The sequence below is a fragment of the Microplitis demolitor genome, chromosome 1 (assembly GCF_026212275.2).
Source record: "Microplitis demolitor isolate Queensland-Clemson2020A chromosome 1, iyMicDemo2.1a, whole genome shotgun sequence".
NCBI lineage: Eukaryota > Metazoa > Arthropoda > Insecta > Hymenoptera > Braconidae > Microplitis > Microplitis demolitor.
This window is the reverse complement of record NC_068545.1, coordinates 23,412,315-23,438,758: the sequence shown is the minus strand read 5'-3', so window position 1 is coordinate 23,438,758 and position 26,444 is coordinate 23,412,315. Positions and strand designations below refer to the sequence as shown.

The following is a 26,444-nucleotide window of genomic DNA, read 5'->3' as shown; positions in this document are numbered from 1 at the left end:
TAAATATTGAGTGCTACGAAAAAATTAACACTGGATAATTTTAAAGAATTTTGACAATCGAGGTTATTTTTAAGCGGTTATGTAATGAAGATTTTTATTTTAGTTCAGTATTCAGAGCATTCGATTTTCTTGGAAAAATCAGAATTATCTGTAGACAAAAAATATTTTTGAATTATGCGTAATAATAAAATTTATATATGCAGCTTGGATATATTTTTAAAAACAATAAATTTACAAAATAATTTTTTCCATTGCATAAAAAAAGTACAATAATCGTAAATAACGATCATTATTTGCTATATTTATATCTTGAAAAACGGGTTGAATTATTGGTAATAATTTACGCGGGACAATTTAAATCCCAGAGTATTAAAAGATTTAACTTTTCGAGGAATAAGTTAATTCTGGTATATTTTGACATCTGAAATCTAAAAATCAATCTCCTGAAAATAATTAATTTAATTATCCAAGAATTATAATTTAAAAATTTTCTTACTATTAATTAATATTTATAAATTACTTAGAATTTTTTAATTTTTTAAATATAAATCAATTGTATATCCACGAATATTTTTTTATTCTGGCCTTGCTCCAAACTGAGTTCATAGCTCGCGACAATTTAAATCAAAATATCTAATTCTACATTTCTAGAAAAAAAAAAAAAAAAAAAATGAAATGCAATGAATGTAAGTAGAGAGCATAGCGAAAGTAATAATTCAAGTACAGACAATAAAAGCTATTTTATTTTAGAATTCGTCCATAAAATGACCTTGTCAAAAATTTATAATCTCATGTTTTGAATATCAGCATCACTTTAAATTTTAGACAGACAAGTTTGTAAACAGATTGAAATAATAATCTTACAATACATATATATATATATATCTGATACTCATATATATATATATATATATATATGTCTGATACTCGTTGAGTTTCGACAGTTTCTAGAAATTTTCTTTATGTAAAAAATTAACATTTTATTTATTTATATATATATATATATATATATAAATAAATAAAATGTTAATTTTTTACATAAAGAAAATTTCTAGAAACTGTCGAAACTCAACGAGTATCAGACGCATTCATACATTACAAACCTAAATATATATATATATGTATGTATATACATATACATATCAGAATATTTATATATATTTACATATATTCATGTATCGTAAGACTCTAAAGATATCGTTGTCGTCTACCGCATCGCAAATAGAATGACGACGTCATTCCGATCCTCCAACTAAATGAAAAGAGAAAATAATCACGTGCGAGTAGACATGATATGTCGTCGCTGCAACTAATTGCCCCCAGATATTATCCAAAAATCATAATTAAATAATTACCGCCCAATTACTCCTCTAATAAATTTCCCAAATCGCAGAATTTTTTTTTAACTTCAAATTAAATAGAAAATTTTTGCTCGAGTTCAAGTAAATAGTAAATAGTAGGCCAACATGTGATATGTGGGGTAAAATGGGCCTCTAAAAAAAATTAACTTGACGGAAAATAAAAAAAAAAATTTTTACCTAATTTTTGAAAGGGGCCTTTGTGCCTCAGACTCCCCTTCAATAATAATTAATTAATTTATAAAATATATTATAATTATAAATATGATAATGTATCAGAGTTTATTAAATACCGAAGGTGTGGGTGTTGATGGGTATTTATTAAATGTCTTCGTGGAACCGTGATCACAGACAACATTGCAGACGATGTTGTATAGTTAGAGGAGACATGTCTGAAAGCAATGGAAGAATGAGAGTCAAAGAAAAATGTACTGTGGGTGTGCAACGCCCGAGAGATACTGCGGGTGGTTTGTAATAAAGAAGTCATGTGTGAAAAAAATAAAAAAAAAAAAAATACATTTATATAATGTAACCTACGATTGATTTAAGAGCTTCATGCTCATATTTATTCGATGATTTTTGCAGACGTAGATTTTTTTTTATTTGGTTAGATAATGCTTGAGAAAAAAATGATTGAAATTTTTTGACGTCTATCAGATTTTTTGAATTTATGTTTTAAAAAATATAGTGATGTTAATGTCGATTAGTTACGAAGAAGTGTGACTAATAAAAAGTGACAAGTTTAAATAAAACGATTTTAGTCTGGTTACTCCTTGTTCAACGTTCCGAGTAATGCTATAAACGGTTCGATGACTACTAGTCGTAAGAGCTTATAAAACTTTTTTATTTAATTGTGCGACAAAAGATCATTGTGCTTTTAAATAAAATTTCAGAGTATTATTATTATTATTTGTTAATAATACTTAAACTATTTTTAAATAATTTTTTTTAATAGCACAAAAATTGAGTATGTTTTTGTTGACATTGTCGGGTGATTTTTCACATTCTGACATTCCGAGATGTTTTGCGGCTAAAAATTCTTTGTCAACTATTAAAAGTTCTTTGTTGACGTTTTTTTCATCATGGAAATTTTTCACTGACTAGTCTCGTTGTTCGCTTTCGTAGAAAGAGATTATCACCGTCAATGAATTTTAATTTTTTACTGAGATAACAGATTATATTTTATAATTTTAATCGTCCGAGATTTTTCTCAGAAAAATTATAATAAAATTATTAACTTTGACAAAAAATTTTCAATGGGTTTTTTCATACAAAAAATTAATCAAATAATTAACTAATTTTTTTTTTATCAAATTAATTGCTGATAAAATTGAAATGGATCTAAATCAAATGTCAAATTTACAAAGAAAAGTTTGTATCAGTGTCGCAAGTTGTTCTAGTGATAAAAAAAAAACTACAGGAAGAACACCTGCCAAAAAAACATTTAAATTTGATGCAGAGCATCAGTACATCAACTAACACGGATCAGACTGGTCGATCTCATTTCATCTTTTGACTCAATGCCTCTGTCTCTCATTTTAAAATTTATCTTTCTCTCACACCCAGTTGGAAGGACAGTGGTTTTAAAATAGGCCCCCACGAGCACACACGAGTACACGGTGCCAATGCTAAACGGCTCAGGCACTCTTTCTCCCTCACGGCAGTCGTTGATCGTGGATCGTACTTGTAGCACACCCCCGTTTAAATCTCAATAAAATAAATCTACCATCATCAATCACCCGTAAATCGCGCCTCCAGGCCGCTGAATAAATTGCGGAAAAAAAACGGGCGCACTTACGGGTGTCAAAAAAATTCATACGCAGGGAAACAGTGAAGTGCAAGACTTTGATACAAAATATGTTGTACACTAATTACTGCACTTGGCATCAGCCGCAAGAAGATCATTAACTGGTACATGTTAAGCGGATTAACTCGGATTTGAATTAACTGTTAAATGTCAACAATCGGACATTGTTTTATTTAATTAAATATATACAGATTACATACTTGGCATTTAATTATAAAAATAAATAACCACCGGTTATAAAATATTAATTATTTGGCTCGCGTTTATTTTGTTTACCAGAATCGACCTTCAAATCGATAGTTGGAATATTTATTCTGTCAACTTGTTTATCCTCGAGTGTTTTTATTTACATTTTTTTTTTACTGCATCAGTAGTATAGCGACTACTCCAGTCAGACAATTTATTCATTTTTTTTTTATTTATTTATTTATTTTTTTATTTAAAAAACAGCTTAAATTATTGAATACAGTGACAGTGTTGTGAAGTGTGAGCTAATAAATAAATAAACAAATAGTTGATAATTTTTAATTAATATATGAGGTGATTAAAATCATAACGAATGTCTGGAGCCACGTGTGTAACCCGCGAAAGATTTTTGTCTATGCCCTGGACGTCTACTATAGATCTGTCACTCATGGGAATTCAAACTACCTCGCAGTTTGTTGAAAAGTACCAACATATTATTGGTAAGATAATTTTTATTTTTTTTATACTTATCAATTAAATTTTTTATTTTATTAATTAATGAAATATTAATTACAATATTTGATGAGAGAAATTTAAAATAAATATGACGGTTTATTTATAAAAAAAAAAACCCTCATATTTATGAGGTAATTTTTAAAAAAGTCGTGCCAAAAATTATGAAATTTTTTTGTACTGAGTTTTGTATGACAATAATTAAACTTTTAGTGGACAAAATTTAATTGATTTGTACAGACACTTTGTAATTGCTTGTAGTTCAACGACCTTTCTATATTTTTACTCTAGAAGTAAAAAAAAAAAAAAATAGAGTTAAAAGTAAAAATAATTAGCTATTGAGAAATAAATTTATAAATATCTGAAGGGCTAATGAATCACGTCTAAATAAAGTCTGTAGCATCAGGTGAAAATAACAAAATGTAGATTGATATCCGCATAAATTATTTTTAGTGCTATAATTATAATTATAATGAGACAATAAAATAATTAATATAATTTATTTTGTTTATAAATTTGTTTGTTTACCAAACATAAATAATTAATGATATTAAATTAATGGCTGGTGTCAGGATTGAATAACTAACTATTTGTCTTGGATTTAAACGAGGATAGAAAATAACAGAGTGCTATTAATAGACGTATAGTTTTAGCGATTGATGTATACGTTTTTCGGGGCTGACATATCCGACAATAAGACAGCAGTTTCAAAAGCTTCGTTATTATTATTACTATTATTTATTATTATTATTATTACGCTGTCAAAAGTCGGGAGTATATTCAGTGGTTACCAATTTTATTTAAATTTATTCCGCTTACTCGGAGTTCCGGAGTTTAAAAAAAAATCTTTTGCATATGGAGTAAATAGGGAGTTTTTTTTTCAGTATATTATTATTATTATTTTTATTATTAATGGTTAGATGTATAGTTTATCAACCAATCGACAGTATTTGCTTGGCAATTAAACCGGGGCGAGCTTGTTGTATATTTAAAACCATTTCGTCACGATTGGAGTTCCCTATTTAGTTTGTTCGCTCCATTTTATTTAAATAAATAAATAAAATTTTATTTAATCAATCAATTAATTTCAAAGTTAAGAGTGTAATTAAATATTTGAATTTTTAGATAATTAAATAAATTTTTTATTGGCTTAATTAAAAGAATAATTTTATGGGTTAATAAAATATGAAGGACAAATAAATGAATTAAATAATTAAATAAAAAAATTAATAAAGCATTTGTCGAATGTCACAGTTGGTATGCCGCGAGATCGCGGATCCATTACATGGACCAGTGCCAGTCGAATTAGAGTTTGATGATTCACGTCATGTGTGTTGGTGCCGCCTTTAAATCTGAGCATCACACACGTGGACGAGTTAAATATTCGGCCAATCACACGTGCGCGCGTGCTAGTGTGACTTGTCTCGTCTCGAGGAAAATTTCACAAGTGACGTTACAGTCTTACATGCGTCATCATTGCACCATCATTATCAAATAATAATAATAATAATAATAATAATAATAATAACCTACATATGGCATCTTGCAAAGATAGACTCAGAATGAGTCAAAGAAACGTCAAACATGCCTTACACTTTAGTTGATAAAAAACCGATTTTTTTATTTTCGCGCAAAGTAAACCTTTAAATTTTGGAATTATTGACAGGACCTTTATTTAATGGCCTTGGCTTGCAAAAAGTCTATCAACCAAAGGAGGTGTTGTAGAAACATGCAAAATTTAAAGTGGTTCACAGCAAAGACTATTTTATTTCCTCATTCTAAACGATTGACTTATCGTTTCCGATACCTTTCCAATAAGAAATTATTTTTTTTTATTCCAGAAAATTTACTAATTGCTTCTAGACCTACAATACATCCTACAGAGCGCTCATAAGTTGACGTGAAATTCTTTATGTGTATCGTTCATCACTGAGACGACAAAAGTTCCAGCTGAAACTCTCGTCACTGGGATCAAGCTTACCACCCAGATAACTAGAGTTTTAGCACAATTTTTGAGCTGAAACTTTTGTCGTCTTAATGACGTACGATACACATACAAAATTTCAATGTCAACTTTTGAGCTCTTTTTGACGGCAAATTTCACATAAAAATGCTAACTGACGTCTGTGAGACATCAAAATTTGAGACGCAACAAATGACGTCAACAATACTTCAACTAGAGACATATTTTTTACTTTTTGATTTTTGAATTTACTTTGTTGAATAGTTGCTAGATCTCGCGAGCTGACTTTTCTCCAATATGTATCAAACGATAAAATCAAATCTAAACAATTTAAGTCATTTTGAGCTTCTTCTGCATAACTGCATGCAGTTAAATGTTTTTAATTAATTTTTCATGTCTCGAGTACGTCAAATAGCGGCTTTAATCTTACGTCAAATTTACGCGCAATTCGACTGTTGGTTGAATTCAACTGGCTGTCAAGGAAGTAGCATAATAATAATTTTAAAAAATTGGATGTGCACAACTCAAGTTGTACGCTGAAGCTCTAGTTGTTTGGGTGATTTCAAACTTGACATTTATCTAGTTATCGTAGGAAATTTTTTTTACCAACAGTCAGTGGTAATATCGGCTTGAAGTCAATTATCTCGCTTCTTAAGCGCAGTATCAATCAAGTAAATTGTAAACTAAAAAAAAAAACGGAGTTCCAATTATTTACGGAATTTCGTTGCAATATTATTTGTTATTTAATTATTGCTATTTATATATTAATGCAACTTTATAACTAATCTATCAAGCATATCTTAAATCATGCAGCACATATTTTTTATAACTTTTTTTTTTGCATGAAAGTGTGTTCATTATGAATAATTTTTTATTCATACCATTGCTAAAAGATGTGCATTCGGATCTCTTATATTGATTAAATCAAGGAACAACGATATTTTTTTTATAGTAATATTCTTTGGAGTTTTTAATTTTGAAGTAAAATTTCAATTTAACGAATAATGTTGATGATTAATTATTATTTTTTTTTTCAAATAAGGTCTTAGGGTATCCACCAAAAAATAATATAAAATTTTATGAATTTAAAAAATGTCTATAATAACATCTAGTTATATATCTTGACTGAGCACGATTTTGTAAACATTCACTTGATAAATTTATAATTTATTGTAAAATAATTTGATGTACCATGCTTTAATATAGTTAAAAGTTTTTATTTCTTAATATTAGATATTTTTTTGAAGCAATATGTATGAGTTTTTGTAGCAATCTGCAATTTTTTGTTTGAAGAATTTAAAATTTATCGGAATGAATATTATTATTTAACGCAAGAATTTTTTATGCTCCAACCAAAACAAAAAAGTTGTTTGAACTAAGAGATAATAGTCACCAGAACAAGGCAACAGCAGCGAGAGTAGTTTGGTGCTCGCCACTAGATCGCGCCCACCTGTTGCATAGTGTCTCTGGTAAGAAACTTATTTCAGAAGTAATATATTCGAAGCTTGAGAACGATTCTGGTATGACTATTTCTCTATTGTTCGACAAGTATCGTTTTTGATGGTAATATAGTATGTACAAAATTACAATAAGATATTAATGTTAAACACTTATGTTTCCTAAAACAATTTTTGTAATAATAAAAAAACTTAAAGTACATTTAATGTAATAGAAAAAAAAATTTCTGACATTATCACACAAATGTTGGTTAATGAGGAAAAAATAATTCAGTAACAGTACTTCTGAGTAATCCTTGCCCACGAACCACAATTTCAAAACACCATCAGTCCCTGATATTGAGGTGGATTTGCCAGATCCACTTTGTCCAAAATAAAAGAGGTATAGTGGCATCTTTGGGTCGGCCGTATTCCGCAACAGCTCTTTCATGACATTGATTGTGGCACCAGGGCCATCAGAAATGCCGTCGACCTGGAAATTGTTCGCGCGATCATTCAGCGCAATTTCGAGATTGCTGGCTTCCCTGAGAACTCCATCCTGGGAGTCAAATGCCCCAGGCCACGTTTCCATTATAATTTTCATTATGAATCTGAAATCAGAAAGAAAGATAAAATTAAATTAGTCTAGATGTGTGTTTTGGAAATATAAGTAAACTGGAAAAGAACGAGCCTCGAAAAATATAGTAAAAAAATCTAATGAACATGAATACATGCATTACTTTTATTATTTATGACTAGGCGTATAGTAAAAATCATAAAATCCTCATTATTACGATATGTTAATTTGAAAAAAATTTTATTGTATTGCTTTTATTACCAATGCATTTGTATTTTTTATCGATAGACAAGCAATTTTTATGAAATATATAAACTTATTAAAAAACGTTGAGTAATACATTTCTCCGGTAGAAAATGATTTTGTTTAAATGGATTGCAGACAAAATAGACTTGGAAAAAATAGATCCGGAATAGATAGACTCGGAGAAAATAGATCAGCAAAAACCTGAAAAAAAAAAACGGATACAAACATCTAAATGTATTTCAGGTGGAAATTAAATTTATTATATTATCTTTCATACTTATATTTAATGGAAAACAAAGTTTCGAGAAAACCATGATTTTTTTTTTTTTTCAGAACATTGATTTAAAACAATGCTTGTTTAATCATTGAACGTTAAGATCATCGTAAAATAAATATTGAGATCAAAAAGCAACAGAGAATCGAATGCAGATTATAAAGATAACAACAAGAAATTTATCTTCAACAGCAGTCATATGTTCAACATATACCAATAACATATTGATCGGAGAAATTCTTTCTTTTCCGACTGTAGTTACCTTTGAAAATTAAAAAAAGCTTTTTATTTTCATCTAAGGGGTTTCGGCTCCCAATCCCCAACGGAACTTTGCCCCTGGACACCCTGAAGGTATTCGTTTTTCACGAAGGAATTAACAACTGGGTTGACATACATTAAAAGACATGATACCATCGAATTGTAAGGGCAAGTATAGAGTTCCACATGGATCGATAGTTAGTTGAAAAATTAATTTACAGGGTTTATGTTTTCCGGATCTATGCATTCCAAGTCTATTTTTTCCGCTGACCATAATTACAAATAAACCGATACAGAAGCAAATATAATTATATGTAGAATGAGATCTGAACAGACATGACTAATGTGAACTATTAATGAGTTATGTTGTTAGTACGATTTCGTTGATTATTATCAAATACCTCGATTTTGACATGTAAACCTGATGAAATGAGGAGATGATTAAGAGGACCTAATGACCTGGTCGGAAGAAAAACGTGGTAAAAGACCTAAGTGCTTTCGAAAAATGAAAATGTTAGAGAGCCTTTAAAGAAAAAATTATTTTAGAAATTCAGTGATGTCCCATAAAACCTCCATATGGCATCTCGCAACGATAGACTCAGAATCAGTCAAAGAAATGTCACACATGCCTCGAACATTAATTGATGGAAAACCGATTCCTTAATTTTCGCGCGCAGAAAACCATTAAATTAAGAAATTATTGACGGGACCTTGATCTTATACCCTTGGCTTGTGAAAAGCTTACTAACTAATGAAGGTGCTTTAGAAAAACGCAAACATTAAAGCAGTCCACCATAAAAACTATTTTTTCCCTCAACCTAAACGATTGGCTCATCGTCCCCGGACCTATCATGAATCATACAGTGATATCCTTTCAGTAAAAAATTATAACATAGATTCGTTGATGTCCCATATACCCATAATAATAATAAAAATAATAATAATAATAATAATAATAATAATAATAATAATAATAATAATAATAATAATAACAAATATGAGACGAATAATGAGAAGTAATATAACTGGGAAATTTTTTTTTTTTATTACCGAGTTAAATATAATTTTAATGTATAGAATATTAAATTATAAAAGCAAACAGGAAGTCAAGTTACCATTGAAGTTGGTTTAATATTATTTTAACAGCTACTTAAAAAAATATAATAATAAAATTTATTGACTTTTTATTCAAAATTTAGAAGAAGCGATAAATTTTTAAAACAATAATTTTATATGAAAAAAAAAAAAAAAAATCACGATCCTGAAATTAGCATCAATAATTTTCGAAATTTTTTTTCAAAGAATTGATCAAAAAAAATTAAAACTAAAAATATGCACTTGTAGAAAATTAAAAAAACTATAAGTGCAATTTTTTGAAATATTTTTTTAAAAATAATTTATTGTTTAAAAAAAAATCCAAAAATTATTAAATGGCTAACTTTAGTTTCGTGAAAAATTCGCTTTCTTAATTTAAATTATTGGCACGTTTTTGTTTTAGTCTTATATATGATGTAGTATTATAGTATTTGGCAGCAGCAAATATATTAGTAACTGGTTTGAATAATATATCGCGAGACTGCTGGCGTGCGCGCCCATCATAATCCATAAATAACTATCGACTATGTTTCCTTCTTAAGTATATAAATATATGTACATATGTCTATAGATATTGGGATCTGCGGAGCTCATAAAGGTATTAATCTATCGAAGATATAGATTACCTGGTATCGAGAGGGTATAGCGCAAACTTTAAATTTCATGTCGACTATTATTATTAAATTTTTGAAATACAATACAATAGAATGCGGATTTGCAGTAGAATGTAATAAAGACTGATCCGTTAGATAAATGGATTAATAGATACAAAAGCCGCGGACAGATCTCGAGAGGCCAAAGGCCTTGGGGGAGGATTTTTATCATAGTGGAGCGAATCTCCATCACTGGCCTTCTAAACCGTCTGAATAGTTTCTTAATACAATTTTATTTAATATTTATACTAGCAAATTTTTTTAAAAAACATTTTATAGGCGCGATATTTGAATTTTTTATGGAGCATCAAAAAATTTAAATTATTAATTTTTATCATTTATTACAAGAAATAGGAGAAGTAAAAAGAGTTTTATCAAAAAATAAAATATCAGATATATTTATAAAAATCCCAAGTTTAGGACCGTCGCGCCATCTAGCGGGTAAACGATTCGAAATTACTTTGAGCGCTGTATAGTTTCGTGACCGGCAAAAGAAAATGAAAATTTATGAAATTCAGTAGTCGTATCATCTTATGGTCAGACATGCGAAATATTTTAACGTCTGCAAAAAAAAAAGAAATTTTTAAAATAATTTTATTTGGAAAATTTGAAAATATATTTTGTTGGTAAAAATTAATTTTTATTGCGATTATTTGATATGAGATGGCGGCACATGTACCAAAGTGGTTTTAAAAAATATATAAAGATACTTGTGAAAAAATAAAACGAAAAGGAAGCGAAAACAGCAGCAGTAACGCGGATTTGTGCCCGACCACCGCAGCGACCTTGCGGTATTTTTGCGACTACCAAAAATAAATTTAGCGTCTTATAACATATTAAATATATAATCGTATGTATAAACTCGAAAAGAATAAAAGAGAATTAAAGTGGCTGACGTGCTGTAGAAATACAATCAGTCCCCGTACAGTAGAGCGCAGACTGCTCAAGATTAAATGACGCTGGGACACTCCGTCTGCTTTATTGCCAATATTTCTAGTTGTTTTACAGAGCCACCGAAAAATATATCCATTGTATAAAAATATACGGGCATTTAAACCAGCGTGTTTACAAAAATTCCTGAACCTCAGTCTTTTCTTCCGTCAAAATTTTCTCATATATATTTATTAAATAATAAAATTCATTCAATTTTTCTGAATCCTCATTTTCTTCTTCTTCTTCTTCTTCTTCTCCTTCTCTTCACATTATTATTTTTATTCTCATTCTTAATCCGTAAATTAATTCAGGTTTTAAAAATAAAAATAAAATTTTCGTAATAAACCGGGTAAGCAAAAAAAGTTGTCAATGTATGCCGCCGAGAATCATGTGAGCTGAAGAGAATAAACGGGGGGGAGTATCGTGGTATTTCTGTCGCAATTGTCCGTCGAAAAATAGACGGATTTCAGTCATACGAATTATAAAAGTTACCACGAGACAGACGTTTCTGGCGAGCTTACACACGCGCCTTATCTCTATAAACCTTCTTCCGCGTTGGCTTTCTCTGCCCGAGATAATTCATTCCCACAGCAACGGGGGCGATAAAAAAAAAAGAAAAAAAAATTATAGCACACTCTCAGCACATCAATTTTTATATTTATTTAGCCGAGTTAATTCCGACCTTACACCTTTTTCCCTCCACATATTAGTTTCATAAGTCTCCCGTGATTTTCTTTTCCTTTCCCATCTCCCATTTCCCAGACAGTTATCTGTCGGATTTAAAAGAAAGGACCTCGAGGATCACTTTGCTCCAGCTCAGACTCTACCTGCAGAAAATAAATTTCATTTGTTCGATTATAAAAGTAAAAACAATTAATTAACTTCACCCACCGGCATTATTTTAAATCCGATGGTTTCTTGTCCAATAAAATCAGAGAAAGAGTCCCGTTAAACTTTATTGTGCTTAGACTGCAGCTGATTCTTGTCAACAAGTCACATCGCAATTACTTACATTAACAAGTAAATACTTGTGGATTAAAACTATTCGGTGCTTAAAATAAACCCGAAGGATCAGTCGATGACACCGTTCGTTCGTTTTAAACTTAAGAATTTCCACTTGGTTTTAATATCTAGTCAACATACTCTCGCTCGCCGTCTCAGTCTCAGTCTCAATCTCAGTCGCAGTAGCAATCAGAGACTTAGTAGTTTACTTGTTGTCAAATAATTTCGAGCCAACGATTGCGAGACTTTAGTTAAGTCGTGTAAAATACACTAATGTCATCATTGCCAAAATCTTTTACGTCATTGATCCGTCGTGAGGTCAGACTTAATCCTCTACAACCTTCTTTCCGCTATAAAACAAATTTTAATTTAACTAAATTCCGTATTATGTAAAAATATCATTTTTATTGGGTATAAATATTTATTTTTATTTATACAATAAAATATTTTTTGTGAATTTACATTTTTATTTACATTTAAAATTTTAATTTTTACGCGAAAGCTCTGATGGAATTTTTTAGGGACTAGAGCGCAGATTGTAAGCTTGTTATTTAACGTCATGTCACGTTAAATATTTTTAAATTTATTTTTATTTATTTAAAAATAGTTTACTGTTTATTTAATTACTCAAAAAATTTCCAATGCGAGCTACGGGAATAAAAAAAAAAATATATATATTTTTTCGTTGAATTTTCAGTAAACATTAATGCAACTTTAATTGTTTTTAAATGCGTTTTGATGCCGTTAATTATAATAATTTTGACGCAACTCTACTTGACAGACATAAATTTTTAAAAAATTATTTTTTTACCGCCCGCATAGATTATTTTTATTATTTTTTATTATCGAATTCCAACACATGCGAGACGTTAAATTAAAATTATGAATTTATTTTTATATTTAGTTAATTGTCAAGCTATTATTAGATCGCGTACTAAAAAATCAGCTGTGGTAAAAAAAGTTTATTTTTAGAATTGGGCAGTTTGATTCTTATTTGTGCGTCAGGTCGTAAATTCATTGGATGGAGAAAGAAAAAAAATTTTTTTTTTTTAAACAATAGACCACTGAAGGGTTTTACGGTTTCAATAAATATGAGAAATTAATATGAACGTAATCGTGTTCCCATTAAATGGCAACACGTGACAAGATCAATGATTCCTATTAATTTAATCTCTTTATTTTTTTTTTTGAATTTCTGATCCCGGCCATTAATAATAACAACTATCAAAATAAAATTAGACTACAGTCTTTTAAAAATAATTTTTGATTTATTACCCGAGTCTCGGTGAAAATATTATCCACGTACGAAAGTTTTTTAAATTTAAATCAGCATCAACAATAATTAATGATATTATTTATAAAAATATTTCCAAAAAAAAGCATTAATTCGTAAACTGAGTGATTGAGCAGAAATAAAAATACAATATCGTGATAGAAATAAAAATGAAATATAAAATCAGTTGATATACAGAATATATATTTTTAGAATTGCGACCGTCGGGTCAAAAAAAAATATAAGACGTTGAGATTTTTTGATGGTCGCCGTGTTGTCTACCGTCGCCTTATCTAAACGTCTTTAATTCAACCCACATCAAACTCGAGGGACTATTTTTTTATTTTTTACCATCCCTTGAATAACTCGACATCCCTATTTTATATTTTTACTCTTCGCGTAACAAAATTCCTAGCGAATAATCTAAATAACTATTCCCGAGACTTTGCACAATTTACAACTTTATTTATATAATAATAACAATAATAATGATGAAAATTTAAAATTTAATGCGGATTTCGAAATATTATAAATACACTTTTAAGTGCATACGTCACCAGTGACCCCAAGGGTTCATTTTACACGATTATCATGATTATGATGATGATGATCCACTTGTGCGAATGAACCTTCGTTAAATCTAGGCCAAGACTTTGTTATAATTTGCCAAAAAAAATTATTTACTTGTTTATTTTAAATTTCTCTCACTGTTTCACTCATTTCTTCTTCTCTAAACAAAAAAAAAAATTATTCATTCATTAATCAAAGTGTGAACTTCAACTTAAAACCCAAAATGAATTTTGATCCCTTCCTAAGCCCTCCCCTATTTTTCTACAAGACGTCATATGAAAAACGACAAAAATAATAGTGAGAAGACTCGATTAAAAATTTAAAAAGTCAACGAGATGAAGATTCAAAAGGCTCAAACACGTCAGAAGATGACAGGAAGTCTTGTATATTAAAACAGACATCAGTACTTGCGAGACGTCTGGTACAGTGATGACATCTACCACAAAGTTGTCACAGGCTTTCGAAATATTTTGTCTACAATATTTTTTAAAATTTTATTTATAAAATTTGTTTTCGTTCTCGTGAATGATAATTTTGAATTGCGACGATAATAATTTTGAAAACGAAATTACGAATTGGATCGGAAGCGAATAGGAAAGCATAAGAGCAACAGCGTTGACTTTACATCGGGGACCAGAGAGTGTAGAGTTGTAGTAAGAGCATTGGTCCGGGGCAAGAGGGATGAGAGCGGTCGGAACACTTTTAGACACAGAGCGTCCACGACGTCGCGACGCCCTGAGAGCAGTAGTCGCGTACCTTGGGCAGCCTCCACCTTGCCGGCTCGCGAGCGAGCTTTCAAACAAATTTTCATTTTTTAACTAAAACTTATTCCAGTTGTCCTTAACGCCCTGACTTTAATCACCACTTTTACCCCCGGTCTCCTGAGTAATCGCGGAGTCGGGAAACTAGTGCTGTGTCCAAGTGCAGTTTGTTCACTTGCTGAAATGAGATTAATTCTTCAAGTAATCAAGTGTAGTTAAAGTATGCATGCAATTTTTAAAAAAATAAAAGTAGAATAATTGTAGAGTGAGTTTTACTTGTAAAGAATTATCTTTAAGTGAAAAGTACTCGAGAATAAAGTTTAACGATCAAGTGACGATGGAATTACATGGATTAGAAATTCACAGGCAACATTTTACCGATGAGATAGTGCTCTAAATAAAACTGTACACAGAGCTGAGTGGGGCAACAGCCAGCGATATTGCTAGATAAATAGTCTCGCGGACAGTTGAATAGATAAATTAATACATAATAAATAAGAGCTAGAGTAAGCTTAAGAGGCTGAAGAAATTCAGTTAATCTCTCCGAGCATCAATGCACCCACACCCGCGACCCGCTTTGGCCACGTACACGAGAATCGCTCGGTTGATCGGATCGGTGCCCGATGTAAAAATAGAAATTTTTACAAGAATCGTTGCTTAAGTTTCTTCTTCTGTTCCTCCTCCCACTACTCATTTCTTCCTCTTCGACTTGCTCTTCATTTTCTCCCGCCTCAGCTCGTACACTCTCTCTCACGTCAAACTGATCTCGCTTTAAATTCCATAGTATTAAAAAAAAAAAAAAAAAGATATAAAACAATTGAAGTTTTTATGTTGTCTATTATTTCGGTTATGTCACGTGTCGGAAGAAATCTCATGAAATCTGACATTTAGTAAAATAGTTGACATGGACTTAAGAAAGCATCCGGATAATTAGTGATAAAAAAAAAAAAGAAAAAATAAATTAACGTTTGTTAATGATCTTTATTACGCGTTCGCGGAAGTATAGCCGCGAAAGTGGTGCGTGTTGTGAAAAAAACCAGGGACGCCGCTATGGCGGAACGTCCCGGTGGCGTTGGCGGGAAACGGCGATCGCGTCGTGACAGCAGCGACACTGCAAGCTCATCCCACCGTGGGACGCCGGCTTCGTCTAAGGAACGACGAACTAAACGAACTGGTAAGCCCATTAAAGAGCGATGGCTCTTGACACGCAAGACCTGGCGCTACATGGCGGACGCTGGTCGTCGTCTGATACCCGACGGTGCTCATAATCGCGCTGAGGATATTCCTAAAATAGAACAATACTTCCAGGAAGTGTGTCAGAGGGAGCCGAAATTTTTGCTGTGGCGCAAGTCTTCGTATCCTGGTACTTTGGGCTTTCGGACTCACAGACATCGGAGACTGGTCAAGGGCGGCAGCTGCCGGACCAAAGCCAGTTCTGCTGATGAGGCTGATGACTCACGTGGTTCTTCTGTCGGGCAGAGTTGTTTGCCATCGTATCCAGCGACTTCGGGTGGACGGTTTGATATCTCAAAGACCAAACGTGACTGGTTACTTTCAAGTGGAGCCGGTGGAAGTGGCAGCACTCCCTCGACACCTGTTGCGAGGCGTCGTGCTCCTGTAGAAGACACTGAGGCCAAAGCGCTGGCGGACATGCTGCAGAAATATTTGAATATACATTCAGAGGCTGGTGCTGGAGCTGGAACTGGAACGGGATCTGGAATGGGTATTGGTGCTTTAGGCGAAGCTGGAGCTGGGGTCAGCGATGCTAAAGATAAAAATAATCATGATCAAAAATCGGGAAACCAAGCATTTGATTATGAAAGTTTAATCGAAAAACTTGAGCAGCATTTGGATTTGATTATGACCCAAGGGAAATTAGACGGACATTCTCAGAATGATTCATCTCGTGACAGCTCTGGAGACGGTTCGATGCTTTCCTATAGAGGTGACTATGTCCACAAATCGTTGATTGAAACGCTGAGTCGTCACTATGCCAAGTCATCCAACCGCGAGCACGTAATTTCAGGAATTCTAACAGACAGAAAATTACTAGAGAAACTTTACTTTGACTTGAGATGCACAAGAGGATTCCGAGGACTCAGAACTACTGGTGCTTATACCTCACCCCCCCATTGGTGGAATCCACGCAGTAGGTTCACTAAAGACGGCAGCGACTCCGGAAGTGATTGGAAAGCTAGAAGGGATTTTGTTTCTCCGCCTCCACTGATTGCTGTCCAAGGACCCAGTACTGAAAGAGGAATTATTTCCGTCGACGCCGTCGTACAGACTGACCCGGTAGCCAAACATGTCCTCGACGCGCTTTATGACAAAGAAAAAGAGGAGTCCAGCCAAAGAGACAGTGGGAAGAGTTCCAGAAGACGCAGCAGTGTTGATATTGATGACGTCTCACCTTCCGTCAGTGACACAATAAAACGATACTTGAGGATGGCTCGAAAAAAATCTATCGACGCGGACAAAGCCGACCGGTTCAAGCGCGTAAACTATGACAGAAATCTACGGAACATCAAGGCCAAGGGTGAGATCACCAAACCCGGCGATGACTCCGGCAACAGCAAGGGCTGCCAGACTGAAGACAACTGGGTCAACGCCTACAAAGGAACGCTCTCAATGTCCCCAGAAACTGGTGACAACTTTTCGGACGCGGACACGACCTCGCCCGTCAGCAGGAATGCCAGCTCGAGGAGCAGCATCGACGCGGGTCTCGGATCCGAAGAACCTCCCAGCACTCCCAAACACCATCAGTCCTTTCTGTCCCAGCTGTTACACGGCTCCCATCCTCACAAAGACAAACCACACTCCGCCCCCGGTTCACCCGCTCTCACCTCATCAAATTCCGCAGGTGGAGCAGCGATGCAGAAAAGCAAATCCTCCAGCAGTGTCGTTCATCATGGCAGCAGACTGGTGGCTAAAAAAATTTGGAGATCACGAAGTAAATCCACTTCGAGGGCTAATCAACCTTCCGTCTGGACGCCACAGGTATTGCTAATTTTTTTACATTAAAATTAAATGATTTTTTTGAATGCATTTATTTTTACTATATATTATCATCACTAATCCTAAAATTTTTCCACTCAACATAAACAGAATAATATTCCCAAGCGACCTCGAGGACACGTGGTGCTAAAAAATATTAAATTTTATAAAACAATAAATTCCAATCGCTCTTGAAATGCATTTTGTCTCGCCGGTTTTAATATTTATATAAAAAGCTGCACCTCTTACATCAGTCTGCAATAAATATTTTATGCAAAACGTGTTATTCACCGCGTACAATATAACATCGACAAACAAATATATATAGCTCATATGTTTAATTGACACCCCTTTAAAAATATGGGCAGCTGACCTCGAAAATGAAAGAAGAACGACCTTGACTACTCGGACAAACTCGTTAAGCGTCTGAGGCATGATAACCAATTTAGGGCCTGTGAATTTTCGCTGACGCCGCTCAAAATAGTTACACTGCCAGCACTTACACACTTACTTACTTACAAACACACACACACACACGCACACAAATTACGTGCTTGCAAACTCGCGGAATTTCACGCCTCGATGTTATCGGTTACGTTCACTCACACTTACTATATTTAGCAACATATATTTCGATATTTACATTTTATTTATTATCTAAATTTTTGTCCATCATTACCCGGTAAACTGCCAGCATTTCCTCCAATAGACTGTCAAATATTTTTACCAGCACATGTTCGCTTAAAGTCACGTATCGTCCATGACATTGTTAACTTAAAACTTATCCTCTTTCTATTATAATCTGCACTCCAGTCACGAAGATCAGCCTCCTCCCTTCTGAATTTATCATTTTGTCTTTGTTTTTTTTTCCTCCCCAATGGCAGACGAACCCGCTGACATATTTTTTATAACTCAATAATTTGCTTGGCCTCGAAAATATAAATTAGCTAAACTTGATATATAATTTTCTTATCGTAATTTATTTTTAAAAAATAATAATATAATTTAAAATAATAAAAGGGAAAGTGCACGTGGGCTGGTACAAGTGGTCGGCGAGTGACTCTTCAAGATATACCTCTGCGAGTTCTGTCAGAAGTTGAAAGAAAAGTTCTTTGTAGAGTTGCCGTAGCGAAACTTCAAGCTCTCAATCTGGGAGTTCACATCAGGCCGCCAACTGGTAAATTTATTGGCTTTTATTTTTATAAATTATATTAAATATATATAGTATATATATTTTTAAATAAATAATTTTAATTTAGAATCACTAGGAAGTACATCAGTGACAAATAAACCTAAACGACGCGCATATTTGTTGAAAAGAAAAGCTCTGACGACCGGATTTTTTGAAAATAAAACGAAAGAGGATAAAGATAAAGGTAAATATTTATTTATATTATTATTTACACTGGTTTATTTAAATTTAACCACCAACAAATAAAATATAACTGAGTTTTTAAATAATATTATTTATTTCCGTACTGGCATAATCATGTTGGCTTGTGTGTACGCGACAAATCGTGTAGCATACTGATGCCCAGTAATAGCTACTGATGCTATTTTTAAGATACTCATGGTGAGAAATAGAGATTGCACACTTTTGTAACATCTAAAATGATTACTATAACAAATGTCTAAGCTAAAATTGGTTTTATTTAAACGCTTGGCTTTTTTTAAACCATTTGATTCGAGAGAAACCGAAATTTTAATTTAATGTCGCTGACTTTTTTATTCGAGTCCAATTTTTAAAACCGAAATTAGTCAGGGAAATTATATTTTGAAATTTGGGTTGTATTGCTGGTTAATATTTTGAAATTACGTAAGAAAATTTTTTGATTATTTATCGGTGTTTGATAACCACTTTGGCTTTTTGTGCAATTAGAGATTAGTTACATCCATTAAATACTTGACCTCAAAAATGGACGTTGATAAGACACGTGTGTGTGTTCAAATTGTTTACACAAAAAAAAACTTTTTTTTTTCAAAGTTACTATAGATACTTTTTTTTGATCTTGAACTTAGCAGAAAATTAAAAATTTTTTAATTTCTTTTTTCAACAGTTTAATTTAAAAAAAAAAAAAAAAAACTAAAAATATGCACACGTAGAAAATTAAAAAAACTACAAGTGCAATTTTCTAAAATATTTTTATTTTTAAATTTACTGTTTTTAAACAAAAATTCAAAAATTATTAGATCTCAGTTTCATTTTTTTTTTTTAAATTAAAAATTTTTCTAAGCCCTGGGTAAAAATATTTGACTGAAACGGCCTTTTTTTCGGCCATAGTATTTTGTTCTTGAATAAAATGACAGAAAATTTTCAAGTTTTCAGGCATTTTTAGGCCTAGCCATCGACTAAATTTCAACCTGGACTTTTTTTCCGCCAAGTAAAAATTTTATTATTTTTTTGACTTGAAATTTTTCTAAATAGAAAAAGTTATTGTTGATAAAAACTGATAAAAATAATTATTAAATAGAATCATTAATAGTAACTACAAAAATTAAGTAGTAGCAGTAGTTGTTAAAATAAAAAAAAAAAAATAATAACGTATGAAAGATTGGTATGAGACACAATTTGAAAATCTAAATATAGTAACGGGGTAGTCAGTGGCGTTGCATATTTCCGCATATAACATATTTATTTGCGGTGTTGTGTGGCCGGGTGCGCACCCTAAAATTCTATTTTTCGCATGGCCCCTTCTTAAATCAATACATCAGCTGCATAAACCACACACTCAGCACACATTTATCCAAGTGCGAATAAAAAGTTCCTCGACACCCTACACTACGTCATCCGACTTATCTCTGCCAAGAGTTCACTCACTCTGCAACAATTTTCGTGCAATTCATTACAATCTATTCATCTCCATCTCAATCTCCACCTCTGCAATTCCACATAAACTATCACCTCCTCCCCACAAACCAACACCATAACCCGCACTCTACTCAGCCGGATCGTTTTTAGACCCACCGAATACTCTACCAACGACCGATTCAAATCTTATTACATGGCCCAGATCGTGTTCTATAATCGGATTTAGGTAGGGACACATCGTCGAGTTCTATATCGTCAGTTAACACACACGCACACATGTCTATTCAATAGTTTGCAGCCATGGCATTATAAATAATTCAAACTTTTAAGTCTTTTATGATTCTCAAAATCGTAATAAAATTATTTTGATCCGTCTAATGCACCCGCGATTATTTTTTCCATCGTAAAAATTTAAAAACAAAATGTGGGAATATTTAATTACCATACCGCAAGTTATATATATTAAATTAAATTGATGTAAATGTATATGTATATGTATATGTATATATATTTGTAAATGTATTATTGGATTGTAGATTCTACTGGTGGTCTTGTATTTGGAATTCCAATATCGCAATGCCTAGAGAACGACCGACTGGCTAGAATTGCCGCTGGCGAGGTTGCTGACGTCGGCTGCTTATCTAGAAACAGCAGACACGGTAGTAGAACTAGCTTTACTAGTCTAATCGAGACACCCACTGCTGCCTCTAAAACAGATGAGGTGAGTAACATTTTCCGACTCTCATAACTCTCTTAGCTTATTTATCTAGTCAGCTGATTGTTTTATTTCAGAAAAAATCACGCGGCCAATACTAATTTTTAACTCGACACTTAAATATTCAGAATGATTAATATTTTATTATTAACAATAAATATACGACTGCTTGGCGACATTTTTCCGATACTTCCATTCCCAGATTTTTTGCCAGCCGCGAACCGCAATATCGCTGCTACAAAATTGACTTTCAGACAAAATCCCGAGGGAAACTGACATTTTTTTTAGGGCCGCCACATGTCTTTTTTTTCTATTTATAGCTCGTAGTTTTCAAAAATTTTACGGCTCATTTTTAATTTTATTAATTACTATAAAAATATCAATATTTGATATATTTGACTTTTTGATATTTGACAGAAAACAAAAATTTATTGAGGAAAAAAAATATTGTGATTATTGAAAATTAAATATTTTCATTGGCTTTGAGTTTTTTTGATTTATTGGTATTTAAAAATATATATAGAGAAAAATTTTTTAAAAATGATCTTGTGGTAAAAATATATAAAGTGAGTAAAAGCATCAGCTCGTAAATTTTTAAAGTCGTAAAAGAAAAATTTTCAAAGAGAACTTTCTTTTGTGGTTTTTAACAAAAAAACTTTTTAAGTATTTTATTTTATTTATAAAACAACCGGAAGTTTATTTCTGATAAATTTTTGATCTTTGACTCCGATTTTCAAAAAAAAAAAAAAAAAAAAAAAAAAAAAAAAATGAGTGGCCGGTAATTAAATTGAAAAATTATGAAAATAATAAATCATTTAATTACCAAAATTTGGCTTATCAATCGATACTTGACTTAAGACGTCACTAGAATAAATGATTTTTTCCCCCAATATATATACATAAATATAAATAATGACTATTATAATAACTAGACCAATAAATCACCGCAAAAATAAAATTGTATTATCTAACCCACTGCCGAATCATTTCCCCTCCTCTATAAATCCGCTCGTTTCCAGACTCAAGTTAACTCAATTAAAAATCTCAACTAAAAGCTTTCCAAAAATAGAAACTTTTTTTTTCTCTATTTACAAAAAAAAAAAAAAAAAAAAGTATCCAATCTCGGAAAAACTAAATCACAAAATGTCAAGACCAATTAATTTCATTAGTTATAATTATCCAAGAAATTTTTTTTTAGAATTAAAGAATACAAAATTTATGTATATATTTATATTCCGCAAGGCCATTAGTCATTTGAACGTTCGATAATTTATTATCGCGCTCTTACGGCTATTAATAAATTCAAAAGGGTCTTTGTTGATTTTATTTTAATGTCTGTCTATGTCTAGTTTAAGGTGAAACTTTATATATTTAAATTATTATCATACTTTGATACTTCCTATCACTCTCAATATTATATATATATTTATTATTACAAGAGCAAGATACTCGTTATCATTACGAAAATGTAATATTGGCAGCTGTCAAATGAAACATTCATGAATTGTACATACATGAATAATATTGTGTAATAAATCGATGTTCTAGTTTTAAAAAAAAATATTAATAAATATTAAATAGGAAAGTGATGGCATGAAATATATGAAAAATGAAATAGATATCAATCATGTGTTAAATAAATAGCAGCAGATTTATTAACGGCGGCGATGCACAGAAACCGTCCAGTGGACGAATGGTGTAAAAATATATATTATATATATGTTTATGTGGGTAAATGTATGGCGATCGATAGATAAAATAAAGGAAAGAAAGGAAAAGCCAAGTAAATAAAAAAATGTGATAATAAGTGATGGAAAATGTTAACGTCATTATTGGGGTTGCGGAGCCAAATAAAGGACGGCGTGGTCGGCTAGCTTAGTTATATATATATATATATATATATACATATATATGCTATATACTTTTAACAATAATATTATACCGAGCATTAACGTCACATAAACGACGATAGCCGCGGCAGTCTGGTCACCTGTGACGTCATTAAATCGTCTAAGCTTTTAATAGAACAGGGCCGCTAAGACGCTAATTTTAAAACGCGGATTAATTAAGATCGTGTTTTGCAACCGTTTTCATTTTATAACCAAGTAATTGAATTATAATTTACTGTATTTTTTAATAAATTAATTTTCATTTTGATTTTGTTTTTTTTTTGTAGGGTGGCTCGTGTGAATCTCTGTCGTCTAAAGGTGGAGCACTTGCTGGTAGTGATTCTGGTGGCCCGGAATTGAGTGACAGTGGAGGTGGCCCACCTGGTGAATGGGACGCAGTGCCCGCGATCGTTAGACAATGCATCAAACATCTCGAGCTCACGGGATTGAGAACGCTAGGAATTTTCCGGGTTTCGCCGTCAAAAAAACGAGTCAGACAAGTGAGTAATTTTTGTCATTTTTCTTATTGCATATTTTACAACTTAAAAATTTTTTTGTGCTTTCATTTTTTAAACTATGGAGTGAGTAATTGAATAAAGTAAATAGTTAATATTTTTATTATTATTGATAATTGAAATAAAATAAATATTTATTCGTTTTAGCTGAGAGAAAATTTTGATTGTGGCCGGGACGCAAAAATAGATGCCGATCAATGTCCTCATGACGTAGCGACCCTACTCAAAGAATATTTTCGTGATTTACCCGACCCACTGCTCTGTCGAGATCTCTATCAAGCATTCGTCCACACCCAGAGTAAGCCAACTTCAACTTACACTTAATACAATAAATCTTATTTGCCATCATAATTAAAAAAATAAAAAAAAAAAATAAATAAAATGAAGAAATACAAATGAATGTAAATGAATAACTGAATTAGGCGTTAATTTTGTGTGTAGAAATACGTAACAGACGGTTACAGCAAGAAGCGCTCCAGCACTTAATCCAGTTGCTGCCGACAGCCAACAGAGAAACCCTCTGGGCGCTGCTTAATTTTCTAACCGAAGTTGCCTCCAACAGTGAGGACGTCAGGGACGAGATCGGCGACTGGATTCCCGGGAACAAAATGGACTTGACTAATCTGGCAACGGTAATCTTCAATAAACATTCATTAAATAAAATTTAAATATGTAATTTAATATGTTCTAAATTGTCATCAAAAGGTTTTTGCACCGAATATCCTCCATTGCGTAAAACCAGGACAAGCTAGATCAGAAGTGTCTGTAGAACGAGCAGAAGAGCGGATAGATGTGATTAATGTCGTTCGCGCATTGCTTGAAAACTCGGCGAGTCTCTTTACGGTACCAGCTGCGCTTCTTGATGAGCTTTATCTCCATATGATGGATACCCACCCAGTAGATCTTGACCTCGCGCTATCACGACGTGCCGAAGAGTATGTTAACATCAATAAATTCCCCATAAAAGATTTAAACATCAATCACTTTCTTTTTTTAAACAGACAATGTGTAGACGAAGTGGATCCGTGCAGCGAAGCCGAAACTTTTTCCGTCGAAGAGACTACTGGAGGCGTGATATCAACTGCGCAGACTGCCAAGAAAGTTTGGTCGCGAGAGCAGTGTCTCCACCAGATGGCTTGCATCGGCGGAGACATCGGGCCTAAGCCAAGACGACCTAAGCGACCCGGCTCACGACGAAAGGAAGAGGGCAGAAGCAACAGCGTCGACAGCGGCTCCAGCGAAGACCTTTTGGACCCCCGTCGGAAATCATCTCCAATGATTATCACCGCCAGTCTCACCATCCCCATGACCGGGGCTTTCACTCTTAATCTCGACGACCCAGACATACCTTTTATTGAAGAGCAACCCAAGCCTTCGGTACCGCCCAGAAAACAGCGACAGCGTTCAATATCCGGGTGCAGCGAAGGTGAAATTAATTTTTTTTTATCCGATTATCTCATAAATAAATAAATTAATTGTGTTAATTGCAGGTGGTAGGCATGGTAGTGACAGTGCTGTTGGTTCATCAGCTACTTTATCTGGAGATCAACCTCCCAGTTCGCCCCCATCCTGGGCATCATCACCACCAGCAAGTCCCGACAGTACTGTAACCGCTGTCTCTTATATTCCCGATCAACAAGCCGTGTTGCAGAGAGTTTCATTCACGACTTCCAGCGAAGTCAGACAGATTTCACGTTCTGTCAGTCAAGAAGCTTCCAAAGCGACCATTTCACCAGCTTACAATCCGAGTATTACCAGCATCGGCGGTGCCGTTCTAAGGTAAGTTTAATTTATCTTCATTATAATTAATTCATTTTCAAAAATCACCGGGACTAATTATCCAAATGTGCCAAAGATCCAAGACTGCGGACATCGAGAGAATGTTGCATATTTCGCAAGACAAGAATTCAAAAGTTAATTCCGGAGTGAGCACGATAACAACGACAACAACAACGACTACCTCTTCGACATCAAGCGACAGTAAAAAATACACCAAAAGAAGGTATACCGACTCGAGACATCAGACGAGGCATATCCCGGACGCTGACAGTCTAGTGGACAAATCCCCATCTGCGATAACTTCGGTCTCCACGAGCTCTTCCGTGGTCTCTATCAGCAACTCTCAGGGTCAGCAGCGGAACTCAGTAACGCCGGTTTGGAAACGACGTGAAATAATATCGTCAGCGCCCACAAAAGATCGGCAAAATTACTTCTGAATGATAACTATTATTTTTCATCGTGATATTTATAATTTAATAATAAAAAAGAAAAAAATTTTTCAAGTCTTTTAACGGGTTTCAAATGTTTTTTTAGACAACCAGCCGTCCTGAAAACAAATAATAATAAAAATATAAATGCTTATTGATCTCGTCGTCGATTGTGACGAACTTAAACAGATTTATCGCTAAATTTAACAGGGAAATAATTTATTTTATTATTAAGAATGCTTTTTAAGTCTATAAGTATAAAATATATATGAGAAAAGTAAATTTATAAATTTTCTTTCTAACTTTTTAATGAAAACCTCCAGGCGAGGTCATTTTTTAATCGTGTACCAAAGAGAGATTATTAATTAATTATTATTATTATTACTATATATTATATATTATTATATCTA

At 32.7% G+C, this 26,444-nt stretch overlaps 1 protein-coding gene across 1 annotated transcript; it reads left to right on the top strand.

Moving 5' to 3' along the window:
* Positions 1-15,722: 15,722 nt before the first annotated feature.
* Positions 15,723-26,386, top strand: LOC103580170 (uncharacterized). The gene is made up of 11 exons (XM_014440722.1): positions 15,723-17,902; positions 18,920-19,076; positions 19,159-19,275; positions 21,245-21,429; positions 23,600-23,812; positions 23,975-24,125; positions 24,269-24,459; positions 24,533-24,762; positions 24,829-25,253; positions 25,318-25,606; positions 25,683-26,386. The coding sequence occupies exons 1-11, from the start codon at positions 15,956-15,958 to the stop codon at positions 26,041-26,043; spliced, it is 4,266 nt and encodes a 1,421-aa protein (XP_014296208.1). The 5' UTR covers positions 15,723-15,955; the 3' UTR covers positions 26,044-26,386.
* Positions 26,387-26,444: the final 58 nt, after the last annotated feature.

Excerpts from the sequence above, each read along its gene's own strand:
- LOC103580170 (XM_014440722.1), top strand. The coding sequence starts at position 15,956 with ATGGCGGAACGTCCCGGTGGCGTTGGCGGGAAACGGCGATCGCGTCGT. Across the intron at positions 19,077-19,158 it reads TCACATCAGGCCGCCAACTG|AATCACTAGGAAGTACATCA; the intron begins GTAAATTTATTG and ends ATTTTAATTTAG. Across the intron at positions 19,276-21,244 it reads GAAAGAGGATAAAGATAAAG|ATTCTACTGGTGGTCTTGTA; the intron begins GTAAATATTTAT and ends ATTGGATTGTAG.